We start from the raw sequence: 26,059 nt of genomic DNA on the forward strand, positions 1-26,059 counted from the left end.
CACAAACAAATAGCAAACAAATCTGAAGTACACAAAAGCAATCTCTTGTGCACAAATGCCCAGCTACACGCACAGAGAAAGGCAATACTACCTCAGGGCCTGGCAGAGCACAGTGCATACCAGCCCAAGCTAAAAAAAAAAATCTGAATCGGCTGTCAGTGGTTAAAAACCACCATGTACTTTGGGCTTACGTCAAACAACCTCTTGGTTTCAGCCAGAAAAGCCATCTCTCCCTCCGCATCCATCCTAGTCACAATTAGTCAGCAGTCTGACATTGCCTAAGTGCTATTATATTAGCACAGCCGGCTCCCTTCTCCATTAGGCTGCATGATGTCAACATGACCATCTGTTCATGCGAAGCATGCGCGTATTGATGTGGGTTAGCTCATTTTACCAGCGTAACTTGCAAAGTAAGCAAAGTGCTGGCTCAATGACGCTTTCCCTAGAGACCTGTGATGATGATGACGATGATGACTGGCCTGTTTTGCTTTCGCCACAGGACAGATCAAATTTGACCAAAACATCTCTGAAGAACATGGTGACAGATTCTATTCAGTAACTGTGGAGCGATATGATTGCAGGGATGTCAGTGAGGTCGATGCAACACCACCATATTTGGCCGGTTGAGTGTTCATTTTGGGCTACTACCATTTTGCCAAGACAAAGGGAGATGGTTGAAGTGCCAAGTGCCATGCTGTGCACCCTGTGAACTCCATCTGAGTGCTATTGTCTGTGGTTATCATCTGATCCCCTGGCCCATGTGACTGTCAGGATTGTGATATTCTCGCAGTGCTTGAATCACCTCAGGAGTGGAAAATGGATTGTTTTTGGTTGGCTCTGGGCAGCTGCCTCGGCACATTTTAGAGAAAATAGAGGGTGGTATTCCTCCTTGGATGCAGGCGTGTCAATAAAACTCACTGCCATCCTATTTAGTGGCGTACAGTAACAATGAATAATTGTTGAAGCACATTAAGCATTAGGCCGCTGGGACCCATCGAGCCCCTTTTATTGTTCAGTTCTGCAAAACAAAGCTTTGCTTGTGGAGCAATCTCAGGCGGTCAATATAAACACGATCACACGCACGATCTGACCTCCCCCGTGGCCACCCTGCTGTAGTTCAACGTCAGCTCAAAGAGATGCACTGGGGGCATTTAGTGTGCTAGTTTAGGGAACCTGTGTGTGTGTGTGTGTGTGTGTGTGTGTGTGTGTGTGTGTGTGTGTGTGTGTGTGTGTGTGTGTGTGTGTGTGTGTGTGTGTGTGTGTGTGTGTGTGTGTGTGAGGGGAGAGAGATGCACTGGGGGCATTTAGGGTGCTAGTTTAGGGAACCGGCCAGCGGAATCCAAGTGTTTAAATCACATAGTTAAATTCACCGCTGCCACTCACCAGTATTTCCACGAAATATTTCACAGTAAACCAAACTTTGCATATGAGGGAAGCACGTATAAATTCACTGCCCCCGTGACCTACATAGCATCTTTTTTTTCTCTCCTTGCTGCAATTCTTCAGGCTTCTCTCTGCGTTGTATGCCTTCTGGAGAGTTTTTTGAGTTGGCCATTTTGAAGCACATGTTTCTGCTTATTTGCTGTGTTGTGTTTGGCAAACGGAGCAAGTCACGAACCGGCCAACTCTTCAATCTCGTTTCAATACCATATATAGAGTTTCACCTGTTATCTTGCTAGTTTTCGAAAGATAATCCGTATAGACAAAGATCAAGTTCTTTGTCGGTTTTTATAGAAGTTGTTGTGGGGTTGCAAAAGATTGTCAAAGTTTGCTCTATTGTTTGCAAAGGAAGAAGAACAGAGATACTCTGCCTTGTTAAAGTTACATGTCTACATGTCTACAAGATGATCAACCCCTGTGAGTTATCAGCCTAACATGGGCTCCTTGTTCAGACATCCAAATTCTCAGTCTGAATATGTCCCACTGTAAACTTTACCAAGTCTAGTCGAGGGGGCAAATAGCACAAAATGTATTGCATTCTCCCGGGTGTCTATGCACACTGGGGTTACAAAGTAGAACTGGGTTGCATTCCCCTCCACTCTGGCCCAACATGTGAGTTTGCTCTTTGCCCTAAATTACTGTATGCTCTGATTGGGGCTGCTGCACATAACTGCACTCAATGCTAAATAAATGACTCAAGGGTCTTAGGTGACCTGGCACCATTACTTATGGTATTAGATGCTTATCTTGACAGATTACAGATTTCTGGAAGAAGAGGATCCCTTAGGATCACACTAAATCACACACACACACTCAGATGCACACAAACACACACACACGCACACACACACACATACACACACACACACACACACACACACACACACACACACACACTCAGATGCTCACAGACACACACAAACACACACACACACTCTCTCTCCCTCTCTCTCTCAGACGCACACAGACACACACGCACACAAACACACACACACACTCAGATGCACACAGACGCACACAAACACACACACACACACACTCACACACTCTAACAGATGGATCTGTAATGAGACAGAGATGGAGAATGCACGTCTTTGGGCAGCCCTTGAGAAGCGCAGCAGTGCAGAGGAGCACTCACTGTCCACAGTCAGTCCTACAAACAGGTGTGAGCAGCTATTGCCATCTAACAGCAAACTGGGGAGAAAACGCTTCCAGCTATTTCTCTTTCTGTGTGTCTGTGTGTGCGTTTGTATGTGTTTGTGTGTGTGTGTGTGTGTGTGTGTGTGTGTGTGTGTGTGTGTGTGTGTGTGTGTGTGTGTGTGTGTGTGTGTGTGTGTGTGTGTGTGTGTGCACATGTATCTGTCAGTGAATGCTTGAGTGTGGCTATGTATGTGAGTGAACTAGCAGACTCAATAATATAAACACTTCCTGCTAGCTTACAGTAAGACGAATACCAAATCTTCAACAGTTCACCAGCAATGATTTGGTTATGCGAAGTTCATCTCCACAGGAGAAATGCAGCCATTTTTAAAAGAACCGTCGGTCACACCTTAGTTTGAGATAGAGCAGTGGAATGTGTTTGTCTGAGTGGTCAGGCCTGTCTTTGACCCTGAGCTGGCCCAGGAATGCCTGCTTTGAAGACAGGCTGAAGTTTAAAGAGCCACCAGACTGAGGTCTGAAAGCAAAGTAAATCAGCCCATCAGACCACAACAAAAGCTGAAGCCAAAACCTGTGGTAACACTACAGTTGTTACTTTAGCCACATCTATGCAGGCACTTTTGTGTGTGCTGTTTTGGTTGACAGTGTTTGTTAAATTACCACTGAACCAAATATTGAAGTCACTAAATAACATACATGTATTGTACTGTGAATGTGTTTTGTGTTGGACACTCAAACTGTATTAGACCATTTATTGGTGCTGTACACCAATGTATTCCTCCATGGGTGGACCCATTCGTCAATTGACACGTAAAATCATTCTCTGATGAATTCTAGAGAAAATGGTCAAACTCCCAGGTAGATAATACTTCAATGTAATGCTAGTCTTCTTACTTTTTGGGGCTAGTCTTCCCTTAAAAACCCTCTCTTAAATATGTTCCCTGTGAAGGACATCCAGAGCTCCAACCTTCCCATGTTTACACTCGCAGCCACTAGCTGAAAGGCTATAGCTTTACCATTCCATGTACTCCTTTTTAATGACACATTAAATTTGTTTATTTTAAAATAGTGCTACATTAATATCATTACTTGCTGATAAAGATTGCAATGACAGGAGTCCTTGAAATCCAGCCCCGGGTCTCCTGCCAGACGCAAAACCCCAGGCCGCGAGCTTGCCAAATAAACATGGCTGCTGTTTAGATTGGCTGCAGTCTCTCCGACCTCCATTTGTCTTTGCTAAAGCATTGCCCCTTCTGATGAGACAAAATCTGCACTCAATAAATAAATCAGTCATGTTCGTGTTGTCTGTTTGCCTTGGATGGCTGAAAACAGGGGGAAAAAATCTGACTTCAGATAAAATCAACTGAATAGCAGGTCCAGGGTTTTCAGAATCCATCTTAAAAATCAGCTTTCATTTTCAGAGCATTTCCAGAAAGCATCGTAATTTAAGTCGTAACCTACTTGAAAACACTCGTAGATTTGCATTGTTGGCGGCTAAGTGCTTCTTAACAGGGACTTTTCACTGGGTCACCAGCAGGCCGTACAGGAACATATAGGCTAGTGTGCCTTGTGCTGCGTCAAAATCAACCATAGGCCTATACTCATTTACTTATTTCCTCACTATCTTTCTCAACCTCTTCCTCATCCTCAATTTCATTCTTCAGTGATACCCAAAAGCACTCTCGGGCAGCATGCCACTCACTGTAGGACAATTGCAAGTGGCAAAGAGCAGGCTTATGTTGGACGTCTTGAGGAGGCCTAATACGTTGACACGTCATGCAACAAACAAATATGAGTAGTATACATTTTTTATCATTAGCATTATTTGTGTGTATGTGTGCGTGTCTGTGTGAATGTGTGTGTGTGTGTGTGTGTGTGTGTGTGTGTGTGTGTGTGTGTGTGTCATAGGCCTACTCGGAAATTATTTATTCGATTTAAGCTAATTAGCACGTAGGCACTATGAAGTTTAAAAGGCAGCTGTGACGTCACCTGATATCAGCAAATTAGGTGATATTTCAGCACCCTTCTCATGGACAGCGTCCATTAAGTAGGCTTCTTTAGGACAAGCCTGTTTTTAAAAAAAGTAATTATTCATCGTTATTGGAAAAAACAGCCCAGAGAGGCCTATGGGGGTAACTGGGTGGCAGGCTAAAAATGGCGGAAACCCACAAAACGAACTTGTTAGCAGTGTAGCATACCAAACGTCAAGAAACATAATGTGAACATTTAGCCGAGAGTCAATCAGATGTCTATGGCCAGAAATCCAGAGACCTGTAGACCAAGATTATTAAGATTCAAGATTATGTTTTCAACAATGTTAGTATCTCATTTGATGATAATTGTGTATAACTGTTACAGTTATATCTTGACAAAGTTCGGCCTTGAAGTATATGAAGTTTGTATATTCCAAAATGTTGAAAAAATGAAAATGGAATATTCAGGAAATGCAATTTCCAGATATAGACTGATGTTTCCTCAATTAGTGTGCTTTCGAAGATGTCTGGGGTTGTGCTTTGTTTACATTTGTGGGGGCTGCTACTTTGGCGACAGAACAAAAAGCAGGCTGTAAACAAGCTTTAAACCAGAGCATTCTGAAAATCCCAAAGTAGGCCACCAGAAAATGTGCAGTTGCCGAAATGAGAAATGAATTGTTTGTCCAGGATTTGGGGCCATTTAGTAAGGAAGAGGAAAATTACTGCAAATGATGAATGTGGACCTCCTCCACCACCTGAGGCCATGTTTTTTTGTTTTTTTGATAATGTTGCTCTCTCCTTTCCTGGCCAGTATACCTTTCACTAGACTGTGAGGCCAAAAAAAGTGAGAGAAAGAAACATTTTGTTTTAGAACAGTGGCAAATTCCACATGTCCTCTTTTTGCTGGAGAATAAGTCGTATTGAAAGTGAACCTTGCCCTCCTCCATCTTGTCTCAGGTCCCACGAGGTACCTTCCCCTGGGGCAGGTCTATTCCAGAACCATCTGTTATAAAGTTGCCACCGCCTGTCCATATATAAGAGTAACAAAGAATAGCGACGGTTATTACATCTAAAGTGACTGACATTTGCATTTGCAGTTGCAGTTGCAGTTGCAGTTGCAGTTACAGTGCATATATACATTTTCCTCAGTGGGCCTATGTGTTCTCCCAGGGTCTTTAACATGACTGCTTAACACAGGAAGGTTTACACCTTTACCTGTTTCCAGCCTCACTAAACAGCAAACTTAAAGTGACATGTGCATTCTCAGTCACCGGCAGTGCTATCCCTGTCCAGACGTGGTGTTTGTCACCTGACAGAACTGACCACACAAAGGGTGAATAACTCCTGTGTTGTGTCTCATGGATTGGCTTTGGACATGGTCTTGTTGCACCTGCCCATCTGGACACCCATGAATGAACTTCAGGTGTTCAGAAGTAGGGGCCTGGGGCCGTTTCAGCCGTGGTATTTGTGATTTGTGGCTTTGTTGTTCGCTGTCCATCTGCAGTGCTACCATTCAGACTGTGTTTCAGGAGGTCATTTTGAAGGTTAAAGGGCATGAGAGATCCCATAAACTCTCCCCACCCGAAACCCCCCTGACTGTAACAGGACTCGCAATTATACATTCTACTGGTTTGTCTCAAGAGACCTGCAGGTCGAGTGAGAAGATTCACCAGAGCAAAATTGCAGTGAGTTATTTGTTCACAGTCAATGACAACGCAACGGTGAAAGAAAAATGTAAATAAAACCGAGCGAGTGGAAACCAAAATAGGGAAATTGTCACACAGAGGTAAAACACATCCTTGTCAAGAGTATTTTTACCCATGCACGCATGTCATCAACATTACGTCTGCTCTTCTAAGATGACCTGAGCCCTCTCCAGATCAAAGCAGACGTACAGATATAGTAACAGCATATTTGCCTGGTAAATATACGAGTGTTCACAGCCAGGTGTGAGCAGACATGCTGACCACCAGAGAGGTAGCGAGCATGGAAGGCAGGCCTTGGAGAGAGATGACTCCCTGAACGTCAAGCCAGCCATCCCAGGAGCAGGAGAGAGAAGGGAAATATCATCCCTCGTTCTTTCTTTTTCATCGTTACAGGTCGGAGAGCTGTCCTGCTGTTTCTTTCTTTTGTATTGTTGCTTTTTTTTCTCTGTCCATGTGGAAACTGCTTGTGTATGTAGATTATGAGATATTCATTAGGGTTATAAAACGAGCTGGTATGCTTGAGTTGGACCAACACTGTCAAAACCAAACAGAGATTTTACCATTTGAAACGTTCGCTACAGACGTTCTTGACAATCATTTCCCCCCGCTTGCTGTTGGTTATGCAGCACTTGTTTAAACACTTGGCGATGGCAACCGATTTCACCATAAAGCTGTGATGTGCAAACTCGCAGGGGGGGAGGCGATGTTAACACTCATGTCAACAGTCGCTAGCACTGCCAGTCAAATCAGCAAATACCATAAAGTGGCCTTTGAAAGGTAAACTGCTGGTGGCTTGCTGGAAACGACTTCCCCTCATATTCTCAGAAGCGCACTGGATGAGGCCAGGCCAGAGCTTTTTAAAAGCAGTTCCTCTTCTTCGAAGTGGGAGTCTTCCAGTGCACCCGCCAAATGTGACAATCTAAAAACCATATTCTCTGTCTGTCTCCGTCACCGTCTCTCTCTCTCTCTCTCTCTCTCTCTCTCTCTCTTTTCCATTGAGCCAACATGCGCCCTTTGTTGCTGGCCAGACAAACCATTCAAAAATGTGAAATCAATGTGAAATGCCTGACATCACTCAAAACTATCTGTGCCTGATGTTCTGCAGGAAGTTATGCAACTGTGCTTCCTTGACACCAGTGCCACATAAGTCATGGATATTGGGGAAGGATACTTTACAGACTACTGCAAATAAGCAGAGACATGCAGGAAAAATCAATTTGTTACCAATTTTGATGGCATATTGCTCTTTGATGGGTCGCTACATTTTCTCAGTGTGTGAATGCACGGTGTTATCCAATTCTTGAATCTATTCACAAAGGTCCTCTTGTATTTGGCGTTTATGTGCAGAAAACAGTCGCTGGATAAGAAATAATTTACAAGGTGACGTTCATTTGCGTGTTTTAATAGCCAACTGTCACCTTAGGACCAATATCACACGGTTGCAGGGATCTTGTTAAACACTTAAATTTGTAAATCACTAGTTCCCATGGAAACTGGAATCCTCTGCCCACTCTACATCTCTTCCCGCTCTCCTGAGGCACGGAGGTGCGTGCGTGAAAAATCATTGCTGAAAGTTTCCATGCGCCCCACCCACTCGGGGACTGGGAGCGCGGCCACTCCAGTCTTAGCTGCCTGCGTGGGCCATTATTTACCTTACTGCAGAGCCAGGACCCACCGCTTTTAACCCCGGTGCTTGCTGCCGCGTCTGAGGGCCGAGAGTTTCCAGCTCCTGCGCTACACATCCACTCTCCTCCGAGCTACTCCGAGGCCATACTGGGCCCTGGCCCGCACCCAGGGGTAAACAGGATGAGCGCTTTATACGCCACCGCCACAGGACAGCAGCAATCCCGTCCGTCGGCACTCGTGCTGGAAGAATAACCAGTGGAAAGGTGCTGTCTGAGCCAGCAATGCCTCGCACACGCAGTTAGCATTATTTATTAAAATGGTGTCTTGAGGCAGCAGAAGGTCCAGTGTCTGCGTGCAAAAAAGAGCCTACTGTTTCCCACACCAACAATTTCGACGATGCACCTTTTATTTCAGATTACCTATATGGTGTTGTTGAAAATATGGAATCATGTAATTGAGTACAAATATATATTGATATGCATATTGCGTCTTGCTACATTCCAAATATTCTACATTACCTGAAGGATAAGCTATATTCATTCTAAAATATTTCAAACTGACTATATCCTATGGTCTTCTAGGCCGATTTCTTAACTCTTTGCGTTTTGTTTTTGTCAGACGTTGTTGTAATACATTTAATCTGTCAGTTTGATTGAATTACATGTTTTGTGGCAGGAGTTGTTGTTTGTCTGACCACCCTAATGCGTTCAAGCTTTGGACTGTGTATAGTGAAAGCGGGGTGAAGTGGAAACTTTGCACAAAAAGACTTCAAAATATTTTGATATTACACAGACCGATTCTAGCACTATAGCCTACAATATATAATTACTTCTAGTCGATCCATACCAGACGCCGATACAATTATTTGGAATCTGTAGAGTGCAATGGAAAATCAACATGCTTTTGCATTCCGCGTGATGAGGAGACCGTCGTCCAATCGCCGAGAAACACCTGTTGAATTTTAAACAACTGAATAGCAAGCTGTCAAGTTCAATCAATATGCGACTATGCACCGTTCCAACGTGCAGTTTATTTTGTCAGCTGCCTGACCCGATGTTGGCCACTGAGTTTCTTTAACTATATTTCAATCCACACGAAACACAATCACCATAATTGCACCAACGCTACAGTGGAATGTCAGCCCTTTTGCAGAATGCAATCAACAGATTTAAAACAGGTTAATACTGCCATCTAGAGGAAAATAATATTTAGTCTCCAGTACATCTATTTGCACCAGGCCTAAGCATTGCAAATGTGTATGTCCCTGTCATGCCAAAGTCAATTCTTGCAGCGCTGTGGGGAGCTGTACAAGTGTAACACAGTACTGCAGTTAAAGGATCTTAATGACATATGCGGTTGGCGTAGACAGTGGCTGTCATTACTGTGAGGGTGTTTTCTTTCTAAGCTTATTTTTCTTGAACTCGATGGAGTCAGTCTCAGTGACTTTTCAGATTGTGTTGGCGTTTCTTGTATTTGTAGGAATAAAATAAATACTCCTGCTGGACCTTGCGAGGTCTTGCCTGGTGCTGTTGGCCCGGATGTGACAGCCAATACAATTATTCAGGCACTCACTGACCACCTGAGGGCCAAGCTCTGAACCACAGAGTGCTTTAACAGAACATTTTTGTGCATTTGTATTGTCTCTTTTTCAAAATAAGTTAACAATAATAACACTAAATTAACAATAACAATATAGTTTATAACAAAATAATAATAATACTTAACTTATATATTGTTTTGTAAGTATGGAATGTTATGCAGCCCTAAAAGAATGAATACCTAGATAACTACCAACGTAGAGCCACTGGTTGCACAGAGTGACTTTCTATATTCAAAGAGTAGACCGGAGGAGCAGACTTTCATCAAACTGTGATGGCCCATATAATCTAGATTAGCATCATTAGATTAGCAGCCCATATAGTCTAGATCAGTGGTTCCCAAACTTTTTACAGTCCCATACCCCTTCAGACATTCAATCTCCAGCTACGTACGTTTTCCATGTTTGTAACTGCCGCCACGCCCCCTCCCCCCGCGCACATATTCAACATATAACACTTGAAACTGTGAAAGTGTCAAGGTAGGTCACTAACAGCCGCTGCCACGCCCCCTCCCCCACGCACATATTCAGCCTATAACACTTCAAACTGTCAGGGTAGGTCACTAACCTACCTGTAGCTATTTTTGGCAGTGCAATTATTTTGCTGAATATGGGTATACACAGGGGCGGACTGGGGGAAAAAAGTGGCCCGGGAGTTACTGTCAGACCGGCCCACTCAATACACGGCGCACTGCCCACTCAATACACGGCGCGTTGCCCACTCAAAGCATTGCACGTATCGACCAGTCAGTGGCCTACTTAGAAAAATACCCATACACTTAACATTACTTTAGATGATTACAAAGAAATTACATCATATATGTTTTTTTTATAACATTTGGATCCACCAATTTGCCTGGATGGACACATGGAATGAAATGATATTGGCTATTGTAACACTCCAAGGTAGGTATAGTTTGCTTGATGAATATGCTCAACTCTGGGCTAGTATCAGATGGTTATATGTAGAACTACAGAGCCTTAAGGAATGAATGTCAGCAGAGAAAGACCACACAATTCAGTAGTTACATTAAGCAAGACAATTGTATCAATTTGTTGTTAACTGATTAACTCATACAGCAATACCTTTTTGTCCACTAGATGGCATCACACAACATAAATATTTCCCCTCTACCTACATAGCTAGAGTAGCTAGTTACAGGTGGAAAGCTATGAAAGAAAGTTGCATCCAGGAGCCTTCATAAGCAAACATGATGTGGCTCCACATTACAATATCCCACTTTTTCATTATCCACATGTCTCAAAAGTTGTATGATGTAACATAGCTTAACAGGTCACATGATATGTCCAGTAACAACATAGAGAAGGGGGCAACATATAAGTCAAAACCAACCATATTTATTGACTGATCTTGAAAGTACTGGCTTACAAAAGCTAAATAAGTCATCACATAGAAAAGAACTCAGTGTTAGTGCAAGAAGCGAACATTCACACTGTGAAACCTATGACAAGTGACAGTGGTATATAGGAATTTGCCACTTCACAGCCTGCTAGCCACGATTTTCTTTCATTCCAATTCTTGGATGTAGGATCCCCCCCCTTGTAGAAACCTGTTGAATGGATACATTTGGTCTAGGAAGTCCTAAATGTTTTGTTGTCAATTTACCTTCATAAGTACGCCGACTTTCAAAGAGCGAATCGAGTTGTTGCACTGAATGTTAAAAATGGATTTAACATGAGTCAGTGAGAGAGATCTGGGGCGATTTCAGTTTTGCCCCAAAAAGGGGCGGGGTCATTTCAAGCACCACGTTTGCCTGACTGTTGCAAAATCCTTTTCCCGTAGGCAGTGCGTCGTCCTAATCGCCTTTATGGACAAGCCGCCCCTGAACTATATTGTAGAAATGAACATTAGCCTACAGAACATACGATGGGGTGTGAACATCAGTGGTATCAGTAGTGTTGCATGCTGGGTGTGTGATTGTGTGTGTGTGTAGGGGTGTTGAAGGTGTCTGCAAGCGAGTGATGCAAGTGTTGAGTAGGCTAGAGTGATTGACATTTAATAACGCCTAAAACAAAGTTAGACTGACGGAAGACATTAGATGAGTAAAGAAGACACTTCAGAAAATTTTCGAAAAATAGGCACCATGAGTATGAATACAGATCGCAAGGAATGGTATAAAATTCAGTTAGTGCATTTGAACTGTTGTAAATATTCGAGTAAATTATACGTGTTCAGCGAAGCATAAATTATAGTCAGTGCCGGCGAAATCAGAGGCGAGGGCCGGGTGGCGAATTGACTGGGCCGGTATTTTGGACCATCCCAACCCCGTCGGCCCACCGGGGATTCCCCCGGTATCCCCGATGGCCAGTCCGCCCCTGGGTATACATGAGTATTTCTGCCAATGCGACTTGGCTATTTGGACTGTTTAAAATTTTATGTCTATTTATAGCTCTGTTTGAAAATGTAATGGGCTTTTTCACTTTGAAAATGCAAATCGAATTTTCTCCCCGCGTACTCCCTGAACCACTTTGCGTACCCCAGTTTGGGAACCGATGGTCTAGATTAGCATAATTAGATTAGCAGCCCATATAGTCTAGATTAGCATCATTACATTAGCAGGCCATATAGTCTAGATTAGCATCATTAGATTAGCAGCCCATATAGTCTAGATTAACAGCATTACATTAGCAGCCCATATAGTCTAGAGTGTGGAAATAAACCTCTGATACTATAGATTTAGACCTGAGACAATATTATTAAACTATAGACTATAGGCTTAGACCTGTGACTTTTTTCTTAAACTATAGGCTTAGACATGTGACTATATTATTAAAACACATAAACCATAGCCTCTATATATCTTGCAAATACATTTTATTCATGTAATGTGATGTGAGACCAGTAATCTTTGTTTAGAGATTAGTAATTTACTGCAGCCTGTGTACATTCAGAGCACAGACACTAAGAATGTATAACGCTGACGTCACATTTACATTTACATTTAGTCATTTAGCAGACACTTTTGTCCAAAGCGACGTACAAGGGAGAGAACAGATGAACAACAGACAATGAAACTGAAACATCTCTCATATGTTTTAAGTTACACAGTGGACATGATTTTGATGATAATTCCTTATCAATACCTACCCAAAACCCCTGCACTTAGGATACTACAGTGGCAAACTGACCTTTGTAAAGGCCTTCCTACTTTTCCAACCAGCTCTATTGTCTTAAACAGGAATTAAGGAATCAAGTCATGTTTTTGGTACCTGTTAACATGCAGAAGACCAAAACATTGTCTTGCACAGTATTATTGAAGCATTTGCCACGAAGCATCGTAAGACAAGAAGCATGGTGACACACACACAGATACACACAATGACTTTCTGGCTCAAATGCACACAGCAAGGACAGAATGTCTCTGGGATCTATCAAGACTCTCTCAGATTGCTTTCAGTAGACATAAGGTTACTTAAAAGTGCTTCTTGTGCGACTAGTAACATGGCTAAGCATTCAGAGTTGGTGGAAAACAAAAGAGGCAAAGAAGGTGTCTGAAGGGGAATCAGGATGAAGAAGCAAAACAATTTCAACTAAAAGTGGTTAGTCTCCTCTTAAAGTAAAGGAAGGCCAGGTAACTGGCCCCACCCAGGATGCCAATCAGAAGCGCTGAGCCCACAATGGACGGCGCTCTCTTCCTGGCTACCCGGAAGGCGGTGGGCAGGACGGCAGATATCAGGATGTTGTTGACATGCCCCAGAACTCTCCGGAAGGCGGGTCGGTCCAGGACACGCTCATAGTAGGTCTCCAGGTTGACCCGGCTGCCGTTGCCCCAGTAACGGCGGGAGAGGCCCAGGAACTTGAGGCGGTGCAACGTCACGGCGAGAGACACGTCGGCCATGCTGAAGAAGTCTCCACACAGCCACATTGGGCTACCTTCCTCTGGAGGACAGAAAGAGATGAATGACAGAGATTGTGACACCATGCATGAACTAAGGCTAATTTAATAACTTGCTAATTTAATACCATGAGCAAGATCCTAAGCGCAAACATGGGTGGGTCAGCACAATGCTCCCATATGCCACATGATGCTATAGTTCACGTGTGACAGATGTGTTGCTTGTTGCTCTGCTCGTTGCCCGTCAATGAAATTAAGGCCCTTTGACTTTCAAAAAAACATTTCATGCATCAAGACAAAAATCTGTTGTGACAGCTGGGTTAGATTGGGGGTCTGATGTGTAATATCTAATTGGTCAGAGCTTGTGGAAGCCAGCTATTTTTTTCTCTTGAGGGAGAGAGAGATGAGAGAGAAAGCAATGCTGTAGAAGTCTCCCCACAACCAAATCTGGCTTCCCTCTTCTGAGAGAGAGAGAGAGAGAGAGAGAGAGAGGGAGAAAGTGAGATAGCCATGCAGAGGGCGTCCCCACACAACCCCACATGGTAACCTTCTGAGACAGTGAGAGAGAGAGATGAAGGACAGAAGGTAAGAGGACAGGTGTGCAAGAGAAGTGAGCCGCTAAAGGGAAGGACAGATGCAAAGTGGACAGAAAGGCAGGATAATCGTGTGTTGATGTGTGACGTGTAATCACATGAGATACTCATACCCTATGCTAGCATTTATATACAATATATATTATTGCCACCATCGACATGTTTCTCTGTTCCTACACCCCTTACCCCTGTAATAGTAACCCTATCAGCACAGTGTATATCCACTAAACTGGTCTTGTCTGTATCATGTATTTACCACTGGATGTCTGTATATATATTATGTACATCTACCAAATGCAGGCTATGTACAACACCTGTTGTTTCCCTTCCCCTTCTGCCACACAACCCTCCCCCCTTCCCCCCTTCCTATCTCCACCCGGCCGACCTCAAGCAGATGGGTTCCCCTTTATGTGCCGTGGTTCTGCTTAAGGTTTTTTCTTGCCCGTGTTGCCAATGTGCTTGCACTAAGGGGGTTTCAGGCTCTGGGCTCTGTAAAGCGCCTAGAGACAATTGTATTGTTATGGCGCCATATAAATAAAATTGAATTGAATTGAATTGAAATACTGTCTGTGTATTGCTGCATGTTGTATGGATAAGCAGTTAGCATCTGACCTGGCGTTTCCTCCACCCTCTGCTGGAGCTCTGTTTCCACCTGGTCCATTACGTTCTCAAGCTCATCCAAAAGCTTCTTCAGGTACTTCATGTTGTCATGATCAAATAACTTTGACTGAAATAGAAATCAAAGCATGTGTTAAATGTGAGGGTGTTTGACGACCCAATGACAGTTAAATGCTTAGGCTGTTGACTGTATGTACGAGTTCTTAATGTTCAGTATTGATTATGATTGCCATTGATTGATATAGTAATAATCATCTACAGTTGTTGTATCACTGAGCATGCTCAAGTCATTGTGAATATGTTGAATTACTGCTAAGAAAGCGCCTTCAACAGGAATAAGACTGACAGATACCAGGCACGCTCTCAGATTATGAACAGTGGCTCTCACCTTTAAGCGTCTCTGTTTTGCAATGTACGCATCTTTAAGATCGGGATTCTCTGCTGCCAGTTTCTTCAGCTCTGACTCCGTGTTTCCTATCTGTGCTGTAGAGACATACCACAGCGGTGAGACTATCCACTCAGAGAGGGTGATGAGTATCCACACTTGTACAGTACTGGCCTAAAGCCAGAGGGAAATACGTGATCTCCTTGACCAGGGAATTTTCTCATGTGTGCCAAAAGCATCTGGCTTGGCACTGTAAATGAAACCTGTTATCCTATCCTATTAAACCTAGTCCTTTCGCATTGTCCCTCTCGACCCTGCTTATCCAGGGATAAAGTTACCTCGATGTGCAGTAAGTGCCTCTATAGTTCAGCCGCTATAGTTAGGATACACTGGGCCATACAGTAACAGTATAGCGTTACTAAACATAGTCCTAAAGGCACCACTTACAAAGCCCTAACACAACACACTAAACCATATGCTACATATGGGAACAGATACACACACACACACACACACACACACAACGAACACACATAATTAAGTGCAATATGTAAGATATTTTAAGAAACAACATATTTCACATAGACCGTAATTCCCACATTTAACAGCCAACACCTTGTACAGCCCTATTGCGGCACGCTGGCCACAGTATTGCCGGGTCTAATAGTTCCCTCAATGCTCTGCATTGCTTATAGCTCCAGAAATAGACAACACAAGCCTACTGTCCTCCTTCCTGTATTAGGAAAGTCCGACAACATTCCAACGGCGAATGCCTACCGCGGATCCTGGTGGTGGCATAGGCAGGGATGTGGGAGTCCACAGTGATTTCAGGGTGGAGGATGCAGCCGTGGGTGTAGGCATCCATCTGCAGGGAGTCCAGCAGCTCTCTGTAGTGCTGCACCCTGGGGTAGTACATACTACCCTCCTCGGGTATCAGCTTTGGAGTACTCTCTGAGAAACGACAAAGAGCCTAAATCAGCCGTTTCCCCATGGACAGTCGTTCAAACTGAATATTTATATATGTAAAGAAAATTAACAATGACATGGGAAAAAAATCAATGTGCCAAAGTCAATGAGCCGGTGAGTCCATGTGTAGCTGCTGTGCAAACTTACCAGCTCTGATCTTCAGTCATTTGGACTGCATCAGGCATGCAGAACTTAAAATGGCTTTGTGCATAAGGTGAAATAAACACAACAAAATGAAATGAATGCAGTCACTGGACACAAGGTGATAAAGAATATAAGGAAAATCTGCAAAGCAATATCATAGCAGAGAGGGACTTCACTGAATCCTGCACTCGGTGCCACATTTTTGCAGTTTGGCATGCTAATAGATCTTGGTACAACATTTTCAAAAAACATTGCAGGCAAGTTTGGGTCGACCTCTGGTGACCTGTGTGCACAAAATCAATATGGCCCCAACATGATATATGAAATTCATACCTAACCTCTTATTAGTGGTAGGTTGTTGTATAATGCCACTTTTTCCATGTTTTATGATGTCAGAGATCCATTTTTTTATGTATGTTTTCTATTTCAAGGTCATATGCAAGGTCAAATGTCATTTTCAAGGTCATATGAGTCACACACACCGATAATTTGGTAGCTTTAAGTTGAAAGTAACATACTAAGTAACAACTGGATTTGAATTTTCCTGAAGGAAATACCAGTGCTTATAAATCTAAAAATATAATTTTAAAGTTGAAAAGATATTTAATGCATGCACTGAGAGAGACAGAGAGAGAGGGAGGTAAGGAAACGCAAAGCCCATAGGGATGGTGATTAAGACAATACAATAGAGAGAGAGAGAGAGAAATAGAGAAATGTAGAAAAACATAGAGAGGGAGAGAGAGAGGGAAAGAGAGGGAGTGTTTCTTCTCTTTTCCTGTTAAGAGGGCTATGGACTTTATGAATCTATGGAGATGTTGGAGAAGAAACTCATTGTTTAAGCTCCAACCATGTCTTACTGGACAACAGTAAGACACTATCTCCTAATCAACTGCCGCGTTATCTGAGGACAGCCTGTAGGTGATTGGCTGCTAGTCCTGAAGGCTTGTAATTAACTGTGCCCAACAGAAAAAGTTCTTCAAGCATCTCAAGGCTCTCCTCAGTCTTGTGAATGAGGGAACAAAACGGCCACCTGTAGATCTGAAGAAGAGTGCTAACAAGCTGGGATCACCAAATGCAGCACTCATAACCAAGTTGTTTCTATTACTACAATAAATTATACAATAACAAAGGTTGACCACCAACTTGCTTGCAATTGTTTTTGGAATCCTTATGCCCAAACCTAACAGCATGCTAAATCGCAAAAACTTGGCACCAAGGGCACAATTGTATACATTTGGCATAGTCCCTCCCCGCTATCAAAACAAAACATCAAAATCAATAGATGACTACAGATATGTCACATCATCAAATATATTTCAGATATATTTCCACCATGATGTGAATGATGATAAGTCTATACTGCTGTGTTCAGGTGACCTAAGTCCAACGGTCAACATGCACTTACCATCTCTGAAGTTCTGCTCCAGATAGTCCAGTATCTGGGCCGGGTCGCTGATAACGTTGTCATTGTGCACCAACACGGGGACCTCACCAGCAGGGTTGAGCTTCATGAACCAGGGCTCGTTGTGTTCGCTGAGTGGAAGGCTAACGTCATATTCTTCACATTCCAAACTCTTTTCTGCGATTGCCAGTCTCACCTGAATAACATAACATTAAAGAAGGGTATCTTATGCTTCAGAATGACCTAGCTAGCAACAGTACTTAAAAAATGCATTTACTCATTCCCTTTTTGTCGCAAAATGCTTGAGAGGTCAGCGCTTAAATGTCACACTGGTAAAATAAACTCTCTCTCCGCCTTCAAAAGGTAAATACTTCATTGAAAGCCAAAAAACACTGAGCTACATGGAAAAAGAAAATCACAAACTAAAAATGTAAATGAATAATAGCACGTGGGGGCCCCCTGGGGAGTGACGGGGCCCTAGGTCACTGCCTACTTTGCCTGTGCCAGACCCTGACTATTCACAGTGAGAACTTAACAGAAACACATCCAACAGTTCAGAACGACTCAATCTCTACCCGTGCCTTGTTTCATGTGTGAGTTTTGTTATTGGTGATAGGTGTCTGGGGTCAATTAAGGTCATTTAGGGTTGTGTGTTGAACTGAACACACCTTATTTAACGGCATAAATACACCGAGTGCCACTTTGCTCTTCAAATCTTGGCGGCTACTGTAAACATGGCTAAATGTGTCAACCCAACGATGCTATTTCTATGTAATAAGCGTTCTTTTTCTGACAATGACATTGCTTATTTCCGAAAACACACGGATCTGAATGACATTCAGCCTCTAATTTATGCAACTGACCGAAAACCTTGGAGCTCTGTCCACTAGCGTGGTGCTGAAATGTCATCTCACCAACCTTTTGCGAATTGAAAGATTGAGTCCAGTGGTAAAGTGTTATCTTGGATTCCTTGGTTTTTGTGCTTTCAGACGCGGGTGGTACATCTTCAGTCGTTTCTTTAACGTGTCTTTTCTTAACAGTTATTTCTTTCTCATCCTGCGCATCGGTGCTGTTTTCGGCCGCCATCTTAGCTGTGTGTGCGTGAATGTGTGTATGTGTGCAATGTGTGTGTGAGTCACTAACATCACGAATTTTCACTGATGAAGTGTGAGTAGGCCCCCATGCGTTCAGGAGCAGTACCGATGTTTATTTCCGTTGAAATCTTGACAGCGGACCTCTTACTGAGACCCCAAATATTTCACATAACAGTTTTTTAAACTACTTACACACAAATGTCACACGATTTCTAAAACCTGTCACTCAAACAGCAAAACCCCCACACCAAATCTGCTAAACTATAAGCTAATTATCAGCCTTCCACTGAGTTTTTAATTTTATAAAATACTTTTAGCTAAATATTACACATATAGTTGCATTTCTATGACACAACGAACAGACATTAAGCATGTGTTTTTAAAGCATTGCCCTTCAAAATGCAAGACATTGGTTGTGAGTTGATGAGTTACTGTGGCAAGGGCCAACTAGGAGGCTGGATATGGTCACGCAGTCTCTTTTCATGTATCATGTTTCATGTTTCATGTATCATGTATAAAGGGTTCATATATATATACTTCTTACGTAGCCAACCATAATATATTGTGTATGCGTAATGTGTTTCCATAGCGAACACTTTTGGTAACGCGGTTTTTGTCATGCACTCTTTTGTAAAAAGTCTTTGTTACTGTTACAACTCTGTGACTACATTTATTTCCATGTGCTGTGATGAATTTCTTAGCAAACTCTTTTATATTTTGTGAATTCTAGCACTGAAAATGGAAAAGGTGAGCTGCGTGTGCGCAATACTTCGTTCTACAGTGTTTTGAAAAACTGAGAAATAATACTGAAATTTATAAAAGTATTCTGTGTATTTTTACAACCTGCACAATTTGTCAAATTGCACTCTGACGTGCACTGTAACTGCATAATACTTTGGCCTAACAAAGACAGGATTGTTTTAGATTAACCTGACTGGTGCATTTTGTGTGAGTTGTTTCAGAAAATTAGTGCAAGCAGTTAAAAAAATCTGCAAGTAATTAGATGTCTTACACCACACAAAGCAGAAAGCATTATTTTCTATCGATTATATGGCCTATTATAGATTGATAAGCGGAACTCTTTTTTTAAACCAATGAAGCAGAGCTGTTTTTCTAAACGTTGTAAGATGCAATGTCATCTTTGAATACACAAACTGACTACACATTATCCACGTCTATTTGATTGTTTCTTGTATGTGGTTTAGCCACATGGTGTCGCTGTTTTAGAAGAGAGAGGACTACACTGGCCACGTGAAAAGCCAAATCCTAAATAGGTAACAGATTAACAAATCAATTATAAAGTACTGTCTCGTCGAGAATCGCCAGTATGTGTTTTGTTGTACTATTTATTACAGGGATTGGATATTTGAGTCATGCAATAATTTAACAAATGTGTTTTTTTTATTTTTTTTAGATAAACATGACTGATCCCTAACATAAACTTTCTATGCTAATGGCTCGAGAAGATAACTACTATACATTATCATTATAATATATCATTCATAATAGCCTTCCTGGATATTTTATTTCCGAAAGTGGCGTAAAATAATGGAATATCAGATCTAACCTATTTGATCGCCTCCAAAGAAATATTACTTCAACCTATATCTCGATTGTCCAAACGAAAATATGATTTTTTTATTTGTACCATCCCGAAATTCACTTTCACATTCAATTCACACTTGTAGTGTATCAGAGCGCCTTTTTTTGAATTTCACCCTGCGAGGTACAGCAGCAAAAAGGACCGGGACACTGATATCTGAGGTACGATTGGACGTGCAACGGGAGAACACAATAATTCAAGAGGTCTGAAAGTCCACGCACCGATCAGCGAAGCGTGGGAGGTGCCACAGAAATGACGTAGCAATTTGCTGTGTCTTTCCTGCTTGACGACTCTCGCCTCTTCTCTCTCCCTCCCTGTACAGTGAGTGAGAGGGGGGAGTCAGAAAAACAGCCACAGCAGCCCTCAGCGTGCGGCTCTGGTAATTGTGCACTAGCCTATTTAGGCTTCCCATTCATACTCACAACCAGCCACGCAGGCTTGCCACCACACATATCATACATGGCATTTTAACGCTGACTCTAAGCATCTTACTTTATTTATTTTTTGTCTGTATGTAACTCTTGCAGAGTCATCGGTTGGTCCATCCAGCTTGGTCTCATCTTTGGTGCTGGAGCCCGTGGGAGAATTATATTCAAATCGGCACTAAGCTGCGATCGCTTCATTTGTTTCCTATTCTGAATGACGGGCGGCGGACGGTTCGACTTCGACGATGGAGGCACTTATTGCGGAGGCTGGGAAGATGGGAAAGCCCATGGACACGGCATCTGCACTGGACCTAAGGGCCAAGGCGAATACGCCGGGTCCTGGTCACACGGGTTCGAGGTAGTAGGGGTTTACACCTGGCCGAGTGGGAATACATACCAGGGTTACTGGTCGCAAGGCAAGCGGCATGGGCTTGGGGTTGAAACCAAGGGAAAGTGGATCTATCGCGGAGAGTGGAGTCATGGGTTTAAGGGTCGATACGGAGTTCGCCAAAGCCACAGTACACCTGCTAGATACGATGGAACTTGGAGTAATGGTCTGCAAGACGGGTATGGAATCGAGACCTATGGGGATGGTGGTAAGCACTGTCATTGAGTATGCTGAATGTTTGCATGTTAATTCTGTATTGAAATTATAGTTAAACGTCTAGCCATTTTTATATATAATCTGTGTGATTATATCTCCTGGAAGGCATCAAGTTTGTAACGTGCCATTGGCACAGTTGTTGCCTTTGGCCCAGTTTAAACGAAAGAGGTCTGTTAGTTTGGAACTGAATTGTCACCTAGTTTAAGATAGAAACAAACAGTACTGAACGAATGGTCTATTGGAGGGAAGCTGCATGCTGTGGTATATCCGTATGGATTCGTGTATTTACAGTGTATTACGAACTGAGTAAGTAACATATATAGTCTTCTTATTATGGTGTAGATAATGTATCAGTTTGTGCGCAGGCCTGGATTTAAAACATCTAATACAAAACACAGGCCTGCGTGATAACTCAGTGGACGCCACTCGTATGATGAAAAATCGATTTAGATCATGTGGTTTACAACCCATACAGCTGTCAGTAAGAATGCAGTTGAATTAGCCATCGATGCTTAGCCGTTTTAGATTTCAAAGCAATGCGTGTTCATAGCCTACAGATGATATACTCTCATTCCAAAAATAGTAAAGCTTTTTCTTGTGACTCGTTTTTTTAATCTCGCCTACTTGACGACAAGTGCGCAGAAAGTGATACATTCGCTATCGTGCTGGTGAAATGGATTGCAAACCGTCGTTGTTTGCGTTCTCCGAGCATTTTTAACATAATCAAGGATTTCTGTCGACACTCTAGGCTTGACCTGAAAGTACAAGCGGATTTGGTGGGCAGCGTTGATGATCTTTGAGCTCTCTAGCTTTGGCTCTAAGTCCCCTATCATGAATTGGTAATGAAGTTCTCTTAATTACTTCAGCCTAGTTGTGGCTAACACTTCCAGAGACGTACTCTTATAAAGTCATTCGATCTAGCAAGATCCCCATCTGGCCTGGCCAATTGAGCGCAGTGATGTAATTAAAGTCTGAACGCCAGTCATGGTGTGGACAGTACTAATGCTGTTTTAAATCCCTGTTTCATTTTCGTGTCCTAAAAATGCATTCAAATATACATAAGTGTTGAACCTCAATGTTGACATCAGCGTTACAGAGATGGCAATCAGTTCATGAGGATGTAGTCATGTAGATGAGGACAGAAACCACATATAAAAAAAAACTGCTCATGCATCTCTGCCATGCTTAAGAGTCTGACCTCTTAGGTAACTAAGGGGTTTCTAGAAAATCAGCACAGCCCATGCCAAATCGCCCTCACCCATCTGTGCGGTACTGTCAACCAGGAGGTCTGGCTTAGGCGGCCATGGTTTAGGTGGTCACCTGTTTCCCGGTCATCCTCCTCTGAGGCAGCAGGGAGGCAGGGATGTGGCCAGGGGCTCTGCATCCAGCTCTCAGATGTACCATCACTTTGATCTGATATGTGGCGAGCCAGCCGGGGACAAGAAGTGCTATTTGGCTCTGTAACAGATACTTTAAAAAATAAATACATCAAATATGTGATGTGGGTGATGTCCCCAATGTAAATAATGTCTATGACTGAAACTTAACCTGCCAAGGGCTTGAAGACAATTAGTGCTATTTGGCTATGTAGTACATGCAGCTTTCCATAAAAAGGATGGAGCCGGCTCCCTATGTGGAAATGACACCTGAGCTGTACTACATCAGTTTTAAAAAAAAATGTAAATGGTGGTTGAGGATCAGTTTGAATGATTTTTTACTGGCAGAGCCTGATTCAGCACAATGACGACCATACTGTTGCGTTGCACATTCAAGTCCCTCCGGTGCTCTAGCGAGTTATTCAATTGCTGTTTTGTAATCAGGCAAAAAAAAATGTTTTAGAAAGACTCAAGTGTGATGAGGATGTAGGGCTGAAAAGATGTTTTCCCATTGCTGTGGTCATGGTGATTCTGAGACGTGTTCTTTGTTGTTGCCCTGTGAAGGTACGTACCAGGGCCAGTGGATGGGGGGGATGCGTCATGGTTACGGGGTGCGTCAGAGTGTGCCTTATGGGATGGCAACGGTCATCCACTCACCGCTGCGCACCTCGCTGGCCTCACTGAGGAGCGTGCAGAGCAACGGCACGCTGCAACAGGACCCGCCCGGCGCTGATACCCCCGTGGGCACGCGCGGCGGCTTCGTTCTCAACTTCCACAGCGATAGCGAGGTGGTGACGAAGAAGAAGGGCCTGTTCCGGCGTGGCTCGCTCTTCGGTAGCCTGCGGCAGCTGCGCAAATCTGACTCGCGGACGTCCATCTCCAGCAAGCGCAGCTCCGCGCGCAGCGACGCCACCACCATGAGCCGCATCAGCTCCAGCGACGCCAACTCCACCATCAGTTACGGCGAGGGCGACGGCGCTGGGGACGGAGACTACGCCGCACCCGAGGACCACGTGGACGCCACCACCACCGAGTCCTACATGGGCGAGTGGAAGAACGACAAACGCTGTGGCTTCGGCGTCTCCGAGCGCTCCAACGGCATGAAGTACGAGGGCGAGTGGCTCAACAACCGGCGCCACGGCTACGGAGGCACCATCTTGCCCGACGGCACCAAGGAAGAAGGGAAATACAAAAATAACGTGCTCGTGCGCGGCATACGCAAGCAGCTAATTCCCCTTAAGAATCCCAAAACCAAAGAGAAAGTGGACCGGGCCGTGGAGGGGGCGCGGAGGGCCGCAACCATCGCAAGAACAAAAGTGGAAATAGCAGCATCAAGGTAAAAGCCTGTCTTCACTTCATTTCATTGTTGCTGTTTGTTTTTGCTGACTCATGAGTCATTCACATACACACACTCACACACACACATGAGTCTGGGTGTTCCCAATGGAGCAAGGTGCTAACACAGTGGTGCAAAGTGCTAACAGCCAGGTCTTGGGTTTCATACCCAGGGAGCACACATACTGATGAAAATGTACATCTTTGCTCTGCGCTGTAAATCACTTTGGATAAAACTAAATGCTAAATGTGCTAAATGACTAAATGTCCATGTAAAGTCAAGAGTACTTGAATGCTTGGACAGAGTCTCGGGATTAGAGGGCCTGTCCACACACTGTCTGTTACATATTCCACACTTTGACAGCAGCACTGGTTAAACGTTACCACCTGCACAGTTACTGGCAATGTCTGCACTATAAATACACAGGGATGGTTAAGCACTTCCAAAAAACACACCTCGAGAGGATTGATCCATGATCTGTTCTCAGCCTAGTTTAGTGAGCCATTTAAAATTTTGAGCTGCAGACTGATTGCATCAACAAACATCTTTTTTGAAAAAAGCGTAGTCATTGAATTTTGGGGCATCGCATGCAAAAAAAACAGTGCTCTTTGATTGGTTGTTTGTTAACAGACCGTTCCATTTCAAGGTATGCCGTCTTTGGCCAAGAGAGCTATACCTCAAGCAGCTGAAGTTCTCTGGCCTGGGTTACAAGCCTGCTCTGTAGTAGCTCGAAGGAATTTAACTTCACACCCTGTGCGTAATGTTTGATAACTCATCCCTCAACTGAATTATTGTTGGTCTAGCAACACAGAGATCATATAGCAGGATTTATTCACACAGACTGCGAACGTAACCCTTTTCTCTGCTGCTGAGAGTTGGCTCGGATGCATTTCTGCTGAACGCCTGAAAAGTGAATTGAAAGAGGTGGCTTGACCAGCGTCCAGCATCCTGAGCCCAGTGGCCAGTCGGCGGACTCATTAGGAGAGGAGTGATTATTTATTGATGAGACAGCAGAGGAAATGAGAGGACAGACAGGCAAGAGATTAGGAGCGCAGTGATCCGTGGCCGGCCTGGAATCTTGCAGCAGCTTGATATCCGACCCCGCGGCTGACCCCAAGCTCAATGAGAGGCAGAGAGGAAAGCCAACAACACAAGACAAGTCTGGAGGACGGGCGTTACTCTGCTTTATAGTAGGCTGCGTGGGTGGAGGATACGTAGACAAGAAGAGAACAGTGATAAATAGTCCTTCTAAACTGAAATCATGGCAATCTCTAGTCTATTCTGTGTTAACAAAGACAAATCAATACTTTTGCAAGGAACACTTGTGCTCTCTCACCATACCATCTTATACACCTCACTACACTATACTATACTATAGAATTCTACACTACAGTACGATATAGTATACTACACTACACTACACTACACTACACTACACTACACTACACTGCACTACACTGCACTACACTACACTACACTACACTATACTACACTACACTACACTATACTACACTACACTGCACTACACTGCACTACACTACACTACACTACACTACACTACACTACACTACACTATACTACACTGCACTACACTACACTACACTACACTATACTACACTACACTATACTACACTGCACTACACTACACTACACCACACTATACTACACTACACTACACGATACTACACTACACTGCACTACACTACACTATACTACACCACACTATACTACACTACACTACACTGCACTACACTACACTACACTACACTACACTACACTGCACTACACTACACTGCACTACACTACACTACACTACACTATACTACACTGCACTACACTACACTACACTACACTGCACTGCACTGCACTGCACTACACTACACTACACTACACTACACTACACTACACTACACTATACTATACTATACTACACTACACTACACACCCAGCTGATGTCTATGTTCTCTGTCTAATGGTTTATTGTGTGTCTAGATGCTTGGCTTGTGTGATAGGATCAGCCTTGTAAAAGGCTTTGCTTCTATTAATTGTCCATGTTTCAGATGCTCTGAGAGCGATGCAGAAGTCACGTATCTCGTGTGCACCATAACGATACCTGCTCTCCTGCCAAGCGTGGCTCTGAGGGGGCATTCGGTCTT

At 43.4% G+C, this 26,059-nt stretch overlaps 2 protein-coding genes across 2 annotated transcripts in view; one reads left to right on the forward strand and one right to left on the reverse strand.

The window, feature by feature from the left end:
* Positions 1 to 12,319: 12,319 nt before the first annotated feature.
* On the reverse strand, positions 12,320 to 18,593 carry gdap1 (ganglioside induced differentiation associated protein 1). The gene is made up of 6 exons (XM_012816096.3): positions 18,384 to 18,593; positions 17,469 to 17,661; positions 15,731 to 15,904; positions 14,957 to 15,051; positions 14,563 to 14,677; positions 12,320 to 13,401 (listed from the first exon to the last, which is right to left on the reverse strand). Exons 1-6 carry the CDS (start codon positions 18,549 to 18,551, stop codon positions 13,049 to 13,051), a joined length of 1,098 nt encoding a protein of 365 aa, XP_012671550.1. The 5' UTR covers positions 18,552 to 18,593; the 3' UTR covers positions 12,320 to 13,048.
* Positions 18,594 to 20,363: 1,770 nt separating this feature from the next.
* The window catches only part of jph1a (junctophilin 1a), a 41,798-nt gene continuing 36,102 nt past the window's right edge, over positions 20,364 to 26,059 (forward strand). The window contains exons 1-3 of the mRNA XM_012816246.3: positions 20,364 to 20,541; positions 20,690 to 21,183; positions 23,132 to 23,903. Of these exons, the coding sequence (XP_012671700.2) occupies positions 20,802 to 21,183; positions 23,132 to 23,903 (1,154 nt within the window). The 5' untranslated portion in view covers positions 20,364 to 20,541; positions 20,690 to 20,801. The remainder of the gene's footprint in view (positions 20,542 to 20,689; positions 21,184 to 23,131; positions 23,904 to 26,059) is intronic.

The sequence above is a fragment of the Clupea harengus genome, chromosome 17 (genome assembly GCF_900700415.2).
Source record: "Clupea harengus chromosome 17, Ch_v2.0.2, whole genome shotgun sequence".
In the NCBI taxonomy this organism is placed as follows: domain Eukaryota; kingdom Metazoa; phylum Chordata; class Actinopteri; order Clupeiformes; family Clupeidae; genus Clupea; species Clupea harengus.